The sequence below is a fragment of the Trypanosoma melophagium genome, assembly GCF_022059095.1.
Source record: "Trypanosoma melophagium isolate St. Kilda chromosome Unknown ctg6segment0, whole genome shotgun sequence".
NCBI lineage: Eukaryota > Euglenozoa > Kinetoplastea > Trypanosomatida > Trypanosomatidae > Trypanosoma > Trypanosoma melophagium.
In genome coordinates this window covers 573859-586761 of record NW_027125189.1, presented here as the reverse complement: position 1 = coordinate 586761, position 12903 = coordinate 573859, and the positions used below count along the sequence as shown (strand labels likewise).

General features: G+C 38.4%; 6 protein-coding genes across 6 annotated transcripts; all 6 read left to right on the top strand.

Moving 5' to 3' along the window:
- Positions 1-2924: 2924 nt before the first annotated feature.
- Positions 2925-5930, top strand: LSM04_006175 (uncharacterized protein; the record flags this gene model as incomplete). Its single annotated transcript, XM_067332465.1, has 1 exon — positions 2925-5930. The coding sequence occupies one exon, from the start codon at positions 2925-2927 to the stop codon at positions 5928-5930; it is 3006 nt and encodes a 1001-aa protein (XP_067186969.1).
- Positions 5931-6247: 317 nt separating this feature from the next.
- LSM04_006029 (Trafficking protein particle complex subunit) lies at positions 6248-6721 on the top strand (the record flags this gene model as incomplete). The annotated part of the gene is made up of 1 exon (XM_067332464.1): positions 6248-6721. One exon carries the CDS (start codon positions 6248-6250, stop codon positions 6719-6721), a length of 474 nt encoding a protein of 157 aa, XP_067186962.1.
- Positions 6722-7198: 477 nt separating this feature from the next.
- On the top strand, positions 7199-7666 carry LSM04_006145 (Glutathione peroxidase; the record flags this gene model as incomplete). The annotated part of the gene is made up of 1 exon (XM_067332463.1): positions 7199-7666. One exon carries the CDS (start codon positions 7199-7201, stop codon positions 7664-7666), a length of 468 nt encoding a protein of 155 aa, XP_067186966.1.
- Positions 7667-8194: 528 nt separating this feature from the next.
- On the top strand, positions 8195-8782 carry LSM04_006661 (Manganese/iron superoxide dismutase; the record flags this gene model as incomplete). Its single annotated transcript, XM_067332462.1, has 1 exon — positions 8195-8782. One exon carries the CDS (start codon positions 8195-8197, stop codon positions 8780-8782), a length of 588 nt encoding a protein of 195 aa, XP_067186995.1.
- Positions 8783-9554: 772 nt separating this feature from the next.
- Positions 9555-9956, top strand: LSM04_003059 (Ribosomal protein L27e; the record flags this gene model as incomplete). Its single annotated transcript, XM_067332461.1, has 1 exon — positions 9555-9956. The coding sequence occupies one exon, from the start codon at positions 9555-9557 to the stop codon at positions 9954-9956; it is 402 nt and encodes a 133-aa protein (XP_067186825.1).
- Positions 9957-10211: 255 nt separating this feature from the next.
- On the top strand, positions 10212-12277 carry LSM04_000071 (uncharacterized protein; the record flags this gene model as incomplete). Its single annotated transcript, XM_067332460.1, has 2 exons — positions 10212-10439; positions 10814-12277. 2 exons carry the CDS (start codon positions 10212-10214, stop codon positions 12275-12277), a joined length of 1692 nt encoding a protein of 563 aa, XP_067186707.1.
- Positions 12278-12903: the final 626 nt, after the last annotated feature.

Genomic DNA, 12903 nt, shown 5'->3' with positions numbered 1-12903 from the left:
TTTGTATATAAATATAAATATGTATATATTTATTTATATATCAATTCGTAACTCTGACAGAGTGTATACGGAGAGAAGAAAAGAAAACAAAAACGAAGTATAGAGCATTTGTTGCTATTACATGTTAACTACAAAAGAGGAAAAAAGAAAAAAAATACATTCAGAGGAGTGACAGGCAAATAAATGAGGGAAACGATACACGTACAAACAAGACAGAATAATCAAAAAAAAAAAAAAGAAACAAAAAAATGTTTCCTTTTGATATTTCTGAATTGTATGTCTATCTCTCTATGTATGAATGTATTGTCTGTATCTATGAATGTGTACATACCTGTTTATTTTGTGTTCAGGGCCGTAGCTGGCCAATAAGCACGTCAAAACAGAAGAGAGAATAGAAAGAAAGAAATAAAAACGAAGAGTAAAAAAAAAAAATAAATAAATAAAGAAATAAATGGAGGTGAGATGCAAGTTATTTGCAATCTGAGCGATTGTTATTGGTGTTGTTTTTGACTACTACTACTACTGTCCACGTTTTGCTTCAATCCATTTCCATTTTTTTTTGTTTGAATTGTTTACTGTTCTTTTTTTCGCTTCGTTTTTTTTTTCTCCTGCGCATACGCATACATAGAAAATAATAACAATAAAACGAAAACGACCAATATATATATATATATATATATATATATTTGTATTCGGGGTAAATGTAATTGAATAAAACTGGTCTGGGGTGAACAACAATCAAACAACCGGGCAAACGAAAAGAAATTTCATTGAAAAAAATTGCTAATAATAATAATAATGAATAAAAAATAAAAAATAGCAAGCGGTTTATGGGTTTATTTAAGCTTCTCAGAAGCAAACGAAAACGAATGAGTTATTATTATTATTATTATTATTATTATTATTATTATTATTATTATTATTATTAACATTGTTTATTATTTATAATATCTGTCGTGTCGATTTTTTTGTTGTATTGAGCCACTTCTTCTCGCACTTTATAACTTCACACACAGTCACTATTCTCCCCTCTTTTCGTTTATCTTTTCTTTTTAAAGAAAAGATACCCCTCCCCCAAACAAAAAAAAAAATAATAATAATAATTCGAAACTCTTGTTTTTATTGTTTTTCACATACACACCCTTCTTCTTTAATAAACACTTCCCTAAAACCTGTATTTTTCTTTTCTTTTCATCACTCATTTCTGTGTGGTGTGGATGATCCACATATGTAAGAGTATTAATTCGCTTTTTCTTTTTTCTTTTTTCTTTCTTTTTTCTTTCTTCTTTCTTGGCTCAGTGCTATTTTTCATCCATCTGCTTCGATGATGATGGTGGTGGGAGTCATTTGATTTGATGGAATAGCATTTCATTTCATCCAGTTTGTTTTTTGTTTGTTTGCTTTTTTCTCTTCTTTATTGATATCTTTCTTTATATCTATTTCTCTATCTAGTTATCTCTCTCATTCCAGCAGTGTGATTCCTGAGCTAAGAGATAAATAAAAAATAATATATATATATATATATATATATATATATATATATATATATATATATATAGAGAGAGAGAGAGAGAGAGAGAGAGAGAATGTATGGGTCTAATGATGAAGAGTGATACTATTAGGCAAGGAAACGAAGAAATGAAGAGCGAATAGAGGGAAAGAAAACAGAAGAGAGATGAGGAAAAGAAAATAATGAAGTCAAGAAATAGAGGAACAAAAGGGAGAAGTGATTTGGGAAAATGAACCGGGAGGAAATTTGTTTAAAAAACGAAAAATAAAAAAGTACTAAGAGAGGGGGGAGATATGCATTAAGGGTTAATATATATATATATATATATGTATATGCCTCCATGAGAATCAAATCTCTGCTTTCTATGTCCGATGGTTCGCGTATGTACGTACGTGATGTATTTCTATCCACTCCATTTTTGCACCTTTTCTCGTGCCATTTTTTATTCTTATTGTTATTCTTATTGTTATTCTTTGCTATTACTATTGCTATTATTATTATTATTATTATTATTATTATTATTATTATTATTATTATTATTATTATTATTATTATTATTATTATTATTATTATTACTGTATTTGGTGCTGGGATGGGCGAGAGGGGAAATATATACAGACCCTACGAACAGAGGATAGGGGATGCAATGATATCGCAGGAAGCAGTAATCAGATTATAAATATTAAAAATATATGGCAAATATTACATATAATTGAAGTGAGTGGATAGTCAATTCCTAATATTGTATCACTTATGTTTCAGTTTTTTCTTTCTTTCCTTTCTTCCTTCATTTTTATTCAGTTCTATTGCTTTACTATAATTATAATTATAAAGTAATAGAAAGATGGGTTGGGCATATGCAATATTGTGTCATTCAATGGGAATGATTAAAAAGGAAGAATAATTGAGTGCTGAATAGACAAATGGAATGGTGATGGTATTAGTACTGCTACTATTCACTCTATTATTATAAATGATTGTTTTTTTTTTGGCTGTTTTGCCTTTCCACACACGCATATATATATATATATATATATATATATATATATATATATATATATATATATAATCTCTCTCTATTTTTCTTACTATAGTACTTTCCACATTCACTTCCTGTTGGGTTTTGACTATACAATCATTGTTATTGTTGTTGTTGTTTCCTTCCTTTCACTTCACTCTCGCACACATCACTTTCACCAGTGTACAGCAAGCAGCGATAGGAATCCCCACTTCCCACAGGAGCGTGAAAAAGGGAAGCCCGTATTCAAGAGAAAAAGAAAAACACACATACGAACCGAAAAAAAAAAATAATAATTGAAAATTAAATACACACACATCTTAAAAAAAAAGAGAAACAAAAAGAAAGCATATTTATTTATTTATATTTATATATATATTTATTTATATATAGACGATGAGCCGGGCTGACAAGCAGCATCATCGGGATCACGTTGTGGGCACCGCCGGCGATGCCTCTGTGCGGGTGTACGTCTTCGCCAACAGCCGGCCGGCGTACCGCGTCGTCTTCGCCCCGGAGACGCCCCTCATTATTCTTAAAACCCGCGCGAGTACCGGTGGGGCCAAACAACAACAAAAAGAAAATAAACAAAAAGAACAAAATGAACAACAACAACAACAGCACCCATGTGCTCAATGGGCCCCATTCGCTTTTCTCGTCTTTCGCCGCCGACCAAACACCACAGCCGCGGTGTACGTGATCGACACCACGCAACTCCCAGAGGCCGCCATGCGGGAGGAACAGACCACCTGCGGCCATCACATTAGTAATAGTAATAGTAATAGTAATGTGAATTGTGTGGGTCCTGTGGTGCGGCGTGTGGCGAACACATTAGCGCGGCTCAATCCACACAACGCCACGATGATTGCCGCCGGTGTGTCGGCCCCACTCGCACTGAAGTACGCCGTTGCGGGAGAAAAGCGACAGGGACACAGTGACCGTCTCGTGCGGCGACTGCTGCTTGTTTGTCCACCGTCTCTAGAGGCACTGAAACAAATCGTGCGTCCAGACACAACAACAAATACAAACACAATAAATACACATACAATAACAACAAATACAACAACAGTTGATGAACAGTCGTACCCGAAACTGCAATTGACGGTGATGCTTTCCGATACTTCACAACTACCGCGATGGAAGGAGTGGTTACAGGAGGCCGCTAATACTAGTTCGTGGTTGGAGTCGTGGAGTATCTCCACTAATCTGCAACCCACGTTATTTGATGCCGTGGCGAGAGAGGCTGGTATTATCGCCGATGGTTCAGAAGTAAATCTGCATACGCATTATAATACACCGCGTGTATTTCGTATTGACTTTGTACTGAGTAAAGCCACGAAAAAGACAGAACAGTACGTTACACTCAGTCCTCTGACCACAACAGGATGTGATGAAAATGATACAGATGTTAATTCAGATATGGAGGAGGAAGAGGAAGAGGAAGAAGAGGAAAATGGAAATGAGGGAGAAGTAGGAAAAAAATGCAAAGTTCCTCATGATGGAGGATCCTGCTGTGACTCCGATGAGTCTCAGGAGGATGAGGTTGGAGAAACTGTTTTTGGACTCACAACATTACAGCATTGTGGCAATGCAACACATGTGGTTGTAGAGGGTCGGATCATGGATACGGCAGGTACTATTTTGGGTACAACAGAAGGACGGGTGATAATACATGGCCTTCATGAAGCTACAAAGATGAATGACACGGGTATGGGAAAAGAGAAAATAACGAAAGGAGTAGCCCTTCATGTGGAATCTCGTCTAGAACGAGATTATTCTGGATCTACTACATTAGAGGTGTTAAGAGCGACACATCTCACAAAGATGCAGGAAAGACGATCAATGACTGTTTGTCCAATGAATGAGGTACCTTCATATAATTTATCTTCCATAGCTCATGCTTATGGGGCACTTCTTATTAGAGGACGTAAATGTGTGCTTGTACGTAGTCTTAATGGGGAGTTTGATGGTATGCGTTTACCATTCCTTATGCATAGTAATGCAGATGAATCATGTATGCAGTGTGCGGTTCGAGCTCTTTGTGAACGGTGTGATATTAGTCCCGATAATTTTTACATGCCGAATTTCTTTTCGCCAGTTTGCTATTATGACAAGAATGGACCTAATGGAAAAATTCTCTGTGTGACAATTTACATTGCATTAGCTGTTAGACCACCATCAGGTGGAGCACCAGATAATGTAGAAGATGATGAAAGTCCTGGAGAACCTTATGACTGGTTTGGATTTGATAAAGCAAAGTTTCTTCTACAGACAGAGGCAGAACGAGACGCACTTCAGGATCTACAACGTTCTGTGCGTCGGGCATATGATGCTACTCTGTATAAACCATTAAAAGGGTTTGGTGTATTTGGTGAAGCTGTCATGAATGTAGCAGGCCCATCCACCGCCTTGCACTCCCTAGAAGGATTGGAAATGATGGTAGTGTGTGCCCCAGGTGATGTGAAGGGCGAAACCATGCGTCTTGTACGTGAGTACGTCACAGAGCGTGCGTTAAGTGTAACGGAGTTTACAGCTCGTGCGGAGATTGAACAGGCGGCAGTTGCGGCTATTCGTGATGGGGCAGAAATGTTTGTTCTCTGCCTTTCCCCTAATGTCGATCTCACTATCTTTGCCGAGGAGGAGTTAACGTACTGGTCAGAACGGAAGGCACGACCGCGTCTGGTAACGCTGCTATTCCCAGACGTCAGTGAAATGATTGTGCGGCAAAATAATCCAACAGCCGTGGCGGCAGCGGCGGGATTTGTGTATGCCGTTATGTTGTCAGATGTACTCGTGACGGTTCATCACAAAATGGAGGAATTTAGTTCGTCTGTGTGGGGCGTACTTCACCTCGCCACGCGCCTGAACAGTGATCTCGCCCTACACGCCGGTATTGTGGCGCGCCGCTCGCTTGTATTTCCACAGGAGGAGGAAGAAACTTTTAATGGACTGGCATTGCGGGAAATAACGATTCGACGTGTGGGCTGCCCAATAATGGCCTCACGTCTTGCCGTATTATTGAAAGAAGGAGGCATGCGGGCGTTTGGATGCCACAACGCACACGAAGAAGAAAAAGAAGAAAAAGAAAATATCGCACAAACACAACACGATGGAGTACTGTTATGGGCAGAGGGAGAAGTATGGCTGGCGAGTCGCCCACACGCACGGGGGGTGTTGACCCTTGACATCCATTCACAATGTCTCACATTGGAGGAAGGAGATGTGTGGGAAGCGAGTGAGAGCATGCGAGCAAATGTTATCACGCTATATGTATGGGCAACAGCAGAAACACAGAGAACATTGGAGTCTAGTGTTGCGGCGGCTTTAGAGGATATGATGTATACCACTATGCCCTCTAGAGTGGAGGCAGTACGTGATGACAAGCTTCCTCAATGGAATTGAAAAGGGTTTTTTTTGTGTGTATGTTTATATGTATGTGTGTGATATACATCTTATTTTTATTGTTTTATTTAGTTGTTTTCTCTATTATATTATTATTATTATTATTATTATTATTAATTTATTTATTATTTATTTATTATTCTATTCTAATAATTTGTTTTGATACTATTTTTTTTTTCTCTCTTTTCGTACAGTCCTTCGAGGCAAAAAAAAAAAAGAAAGGAAACGAGTTTACGAACACAAATATATACCTTCAGAGGTATACCGATTGATTGATAAATAGATATATAGACACTTAGTATATCTTTACTGAAGAGATGACAGTTCACCTTCTTTGGATTATTAATCAGTCAGGTCAACTCATTGCAAAGTCCAGTTTCACGGCTCCGGAGAATATTGGAGAACTTGGAGCCAAACCAGATCTGCAGCTCACCATGTCTAGTATTCTCTTCTCCACATACGGTATGTCACAGGAGATTACACCAAATGCTAATCCTGTTGATAGTGCAGGAATGACGCTTGTAGAATTGGATGAACATAATATTCACATTTATGAAACACCCACACTTGTTAAATTTGTATTAGTTTCTGATAGTCGTACTCGTGAATGCGATGCGTTGTTTCGTGAATTACACACTTTATATGTAGCATATGTGATGAAAAATCCATTTCATATTGTTGACGAGGGTGGTATTGGTCAACCTATACGGATATCTGCCTTTACGGAAGCTGTCAAGAGAGCTGTGGACAAGTACCATACTGCTGCTACACAACCAAGTGGAAAGAAATGAGAAGGTGTTATTTCTTATGTGAAAGATTTACACTTTACTGACTAAAAATTCCTCATTGTTGGTGTTCTATTGCTTCAACTTGTTTTTGCACATACTGTGGTAAACTGCCTATTATTTTTTTTCTTCTTCTTCTTCTTGCAATGGAGAGGTGTAATGCCATGAGCAATGCTTGTATTTGTCTCAGGACATTCAACACAATCTACAATCCTTTTTCACCTTCTCTCTTTCTGTCCTGCAAACTTTCCTAGAGTGATGAATCAGAAGAACAATAAAGAAAGAAATGACAGGTGGGTAGGGAGAGAAAGAGGAGGGAGTAAGTATTTCTGTGTAATAAAGTATATGTGAATGTATATGTCGGACTCTCCCTCTCCCTCTCTCTGTTTACTTTTTTTTTTTTAAACGCCTTCTCTATTTCACTTTACTTTACTTGTGCTTGGATGAAATAAATAGCGTAGAAGGAAGGGGAAAAATAAGGCAATGAGCACTAGCACCGTATTCGCCTACTCTGCGCTATTAAGTGGAAAGACTGTAGCACTCTCTAAATACACTGGTAGTGTGACTGTGGTAGTGAACACAGCATCACTCTGCAGTTTCACCGCCTCAAATCTTCACCAGTTAATTCACGTACAAGAGAAGTATGCATCACGTGGAATAACTGTATTGGCATTTCCCTGTTCCCAATTTGCGAATCAGGAACCAAAAAGTAATGAAGAGATTCTTGCCTGGGCGGGGGATATGCAAATTAACTTTCCAGTCTTTGATAAGATTAAAGTAAAGGGACCTAATGCAGATCCTTTATTTCAAATGCTGCAGACATCACTGGGTCCTATACGGTGGAATTTCACAAAGTTTGTGTGTAATCGTGAAGGTATTCCATGTGTTAAACTCTCTCCCAGTTGTACACGTGAGGAATTGGAAAGGTCTATTGAGCAGCAGTGTCACTAGCTTGGTAAATCCACTCTTCGTATTGAGGTTCCATACCATTAACTATACTATGCCGTGTGCGGCTCTTGATATCGCATTATATATATATACATATATATATATATATATATATAGAGAGAGAGAGAGAGAGAGAGAGAAGAATAAATAAATACGATATGAATACATATTTCTTTGCATGAGGGATGTTGGTGTTTTTGTATATATTTATTAATATATATTTTTATTTATTTTTGTTTTCCACTTTATCCTGTGTTTGTATTTATCTTTTCTTTGTTTTCTATCTATTTATACTGCTTGCATACTCAAACTCATACTTGTATGCTTTTTTTCTTTATTTGACCCTCTCTCCCATTCTCCTATTCTCCCATTCTCCACTACAGAAGAGTTTCAAAGTTCTCAGTGCTATACTAAAAAGTCAATAAAAAGAAAAACAAACCAAGGAAAGGAAAAAGGATTTGGAGTCGCATCAGCATAAACAACAACAGAAGGTAAAAAAAAAGAACGAAATAATAATAAAAGCAAAACAAAATGACGTTCAGCATTCCGCCACTTCCATGGGGATACGATGGGCTTGCCAGCAAGGGCATCTCAAAGGAACAGGTAACGTTCCACTACGACAAACACCACCAGGGATATGTGACAAAACTCAACGCCGCCGCCCAGTCAAACGCCGCACTCGCCAGCAAAACAGTCGAAGAGATCATCAAGACAGAGAAAGGCCCCGTATTTAACCTCGCCGCACAGATCTTCAATCACACATTCTACTGGCAAAGCATGTGCCCCAGCGGCGGCGGTGAGCCAAAGGGAAAACTCGCAGAGGAGATCAACGCCTCCTTTGGCAGTTTTGCAAAGTTTAAGGAGGAGTTCACAAACGCCGCGGTGGGCCACTTTGGCTCCGGCTGGGCGTGGCTGGTGAAAGACACCGCATCGGGTAAATTGAAGGTGTACCAAACACACGATGCGGGCTGCCCACTGACGGAGTCTAACTTGAAGCCACTTCTCGCCTGCGATGTCTGGGAACATGCGTACTACATTGACTATAAGAATGACCGCGCCGCGTATGTGCAGACGTTCTGGAATGTGGTTAACTGGAAACATGCGGAGGAGCAGTTGTAACAGGGCTAGAGAAGGAAGTGGACGGTGTGTCTGTATTTGTTTCGCAGCGCCACTTTTTTTTTCTATATTTATGGTTCTTGTTTCTTTTCTTTTATTATATTCATCGTTCTTAGTGTTACTGAAAGGAAGGACGAAAAAAAAAAGAGAAAGAAAGGGAGTAGGGATAAATATTATCTACGCTTTTCTGTGAACGTTTCTGATATTTTGCAAATAAAAATAAAATGGTTACTTACTTCTTGAGAAATATATATATATATATATATATATATATATATATATATATATATATTTCTTGATGATAAATGACTTAGCAGTGCGGGATTAGGGGTGCACGACTCTTATGGGGAAATTGCATTTTTTATTTATTTTTCTTTTATGAATGTCTAAAGTAATGGATGTCGTAAGCAGGCGACGGTTGCGAAACATGTAGTTGTTTCGCAAGCGAAAGGAAGTGATTGTGTTTACATGTATTCGCATTTGCAATATTACGATTCCCCCATTACTTAAAATATTTATGTTTGTTTCTATTGGTCCGGACGCGTATGAGGATCAGAGTTTTTTCTTCCCTGCTGTCTTTTCACGGCGGTGATGTTTTTTTTTCTCTTTATTTTCTTTCGTGAAAGATCTCCTGTAAACTCTCCTCACCTTAAACCCTTATTCATATTATTATTATTATTATTATTATTATTATTATTATTATTATTATTATTATTATTATCTTTTCTTTTTTCTTATGCTGTCCCTAACCTCATAGAGAGTACCGCACAGCAGAATGAAGTTCCTCAAGCCCGGTAAGGTGGTGATTGTGACGTCTGGCCGCTATGCCGGCAAGAAGGCGGTGATTGTGCAGAACACCGACGCCAAGAACAAGGAACGCCCGTACGGCCACTCCCTCATCGCCGGCATTAAGAAGTACCCAAAGAAGGTCGTCCGCGGGATGAGCAAGCGCACGATTACACGCCGCTCGCAGGTGGGTGTGTTCCTGCGCGTGGTGAACCACAAGCACTTCCTGCCAACGCGGTACAACATGGACCTGTCGAAGGAACTCCGCGGCCGCATCAACGTGTCTGATGCCTCGAGGAAGTCCAAGTCGAAGCAGCTGGTGAAGAGGCTGTTCCAGGCCCGCTACAACGCCGGCAGCAACCGCTGGTTCTTTCAGCGTCTGCGCTTCTAAAATAGTTGAATAATGAGTACAAACTGTGTGTTACTTTATTTTTCTTTTTTTTTTTATTGACCTTGGTCATCTCTTTTTCATTTGCTTAAGGGTTTTTTCTGCTTTTTTTACTATTGCTATATATATATAGCAGCAGCTGATATTTTAATGAAAACTGTTCTACAGGGGATAAACTATTATTTTTCTTCTTCTTTTCTCTTGTGTGTGTGTGCTTTTTTTTTTTACTTTAGTTTGCTATCTCATGGGTAATTTTGTATGAAAAGTGCTCAGCAAATGACATTACCTTTTACTGTGGAGAAACCAATAGGCTCCTCCAAACGACTCGCACGCCCTTCGAATGATGAACATGCCTCATTTTGGCATGAACTACAACAGCACCCACGGACACTAGCAGAGTTGCTTGCAAGTCCCATTGGAGCAAACTTTAAATCGAGTCCCCGCGTATTTGCACACTCGCGAGTACCTACAGCACGACGGTATGGGGTATTATCTACTTGGAAACGTGTTTTTCTACTCTTTTAGTATCCATCTATTCTATATTTTGAGAATGATAAAGAAACATCCCGTTGTAAGGGCGTTATTTACGTGGGAGAGAATTGTGACTTATTGTATTACGATATTGCCCCAGATGAATCTGGTAGATGCAATGTAGTGTGTATTATACCAGTTGTTCGCCGAAGTATACACCACAACACTCAACAGGATGATGAAGATAACTATTATCTTGCTTTGCCTCAACAGAGAAGGCTACGTGGATGTTTAATATGTTATCAGAAGCAAAGAAACAGAAAAAATAAAATACCACATCTTAGTTGGTTTAGTCTGCAAGAAACTTCCTCTGGGGATGTAGAGAATAGTCCATCAAAAATACACTTGGTGGTTCTTCGCTACCAAGAAATGAATCAGTAGGTTTAAATCCACTAACATCACTTTCTTCAGAGGTATTATTATTGACTCGATATGATAAGAAAAAGATTGAAGAGATTACTCCATCTCCTGTGATACCGTTAATTTATAATCTCTTAAAAAACTGCCGGAGGTTTGTGACGGCAAAAAAGTTATCACAACAACCGCAGTTACTCCAAAATATTCCATCTGCAATATCTTCAGAGAAGAATACAGAGAATACAGTTTTTCGTAGTTGCAGTACTTCGTACTTTACTGAAGAAAGACGACTTGTTATTAATACGGATTATATTCACATAAATGTTAAATGTAGTCACTATGGGGAATCCCCTGTTATTGGATTTTTGTATATTTGTACAGGTTGTCAGAAGGATGAAGTCTCATTCTGCTCATCTTGTTTCCGCATTGGACAACATGCCCCACAACACCACTTCTCCGTTATTCCAGATCCTTATCGTGATACATCGCTACATGCCTTGAAAAGATTGGATAAAACTATCATACCTCACTCTTTTCTCTTAACTCCTCTTGAGTACTGCACTTCACCAAATTTTTTAATATCCGAGTTAATTCTTATGGAGATTGTATTCCGCCGTATTGCCGGACAACACGAGAGCGGTGCTCCAACGATGTCAATTCGTAAATTTGCTTTATTATTCTTTTGGAAATGGAGTGGGGTGGAAGGTGAACATTGTCTAACAGAGAAAGATATCGCTCGTGTTTGCCGACATGTTGATGTTATTGAATTCCGTGAGTTTTGTTGCCTCGTGCATTTGAAGCGTTGCACCACACAACAAACGATAATCAAACATGCCACTAATGGAGAAACTGCCCATGAGGAAGATAACGCTCTGGCCGAGTTATACCTGCGGTTCGTAAATAGAAATAATACTATGAGTGCCTTGGTAAGTGTCGAGTTGGGTCTACTTCGTCTACTTGCCATGTTATCCGTGTTTGAAGCACTAGAGACAGAACATACCGCAGAAGATATAAATGATGTGAGACGATTATATATACATACCTTACACATTATATTAACACAGGATGCGTTATTACACTCAAATGAAGGTATAAGTGGAGAAGAGACGAGATCGTCGTTGAAACTCCCTGTGGAAGGGACTGGTGTATTAGACTGCTGTGCGCTGTTGGTATTACTACAACACTGTGCTGGTGTATTTCACCCACACAAGAAGATTGAAGCGTTCGACAAGAACAACACATTCCTCACTCAGGCAATAGATAGAATGAACGCTAAACTCAAGACACCACGAAATAACCGTCGTAGTAATACCATTCTTCATAATAACAGGGAAACCATTCATACCACTAATACTAATACTAATGGTATTAATATTCCTTCTGGTAGTCATAAAGAAGAGAAAAATAATGAGTATACTCCTATGGTTCCGCTTTGATTAGTCGTAGAATTCTTTCGTTACACCTGTGCAAGATTTGACATTGCATTAAGTGATTACAGTGCTTGTGATATGGTACGCCGTTGGTATGCAGGAATGCGGCTAAAAACGAATACATGTAAGTTCAACAGTACCTCATAAAAAAGTAGATTCCCTCTATTATGTGGAATTTGTAGATGCATACCATACCATCTTATCCATGTGGCGAGATCGAACATTGTGTATTTCTCTTCTAAAGGATAATTATGCAACGGATAAGAGTAATTTAAAGGATTCTGATATTAAAAAACAAAAGAGGAAAAAACTTTAATTTCTAGTTTAGTGGATATAAACTTTTCACTTCGTCAGGTAGTGGATGATGTACTGCGTTACTCGTTGGGTGATCCACTAAATTATTATACAACAATGCCAGAGAGTATTCATCCAAACGGTTGTGATAGATGTGGAATGATTCCTATTCTTGGATATCTATTTGGGTGCAATACATGTAAAGATCACGATTTGTTTCTACGCTATTTTCGAAACAAGAGGGGAAGACATATCCCAAGGCATACCTTTTCACGGCATTTAGATGATGCATTAACGTTTCAGCCTTTTTGATAATTGATTTTGACGAATTTAATATT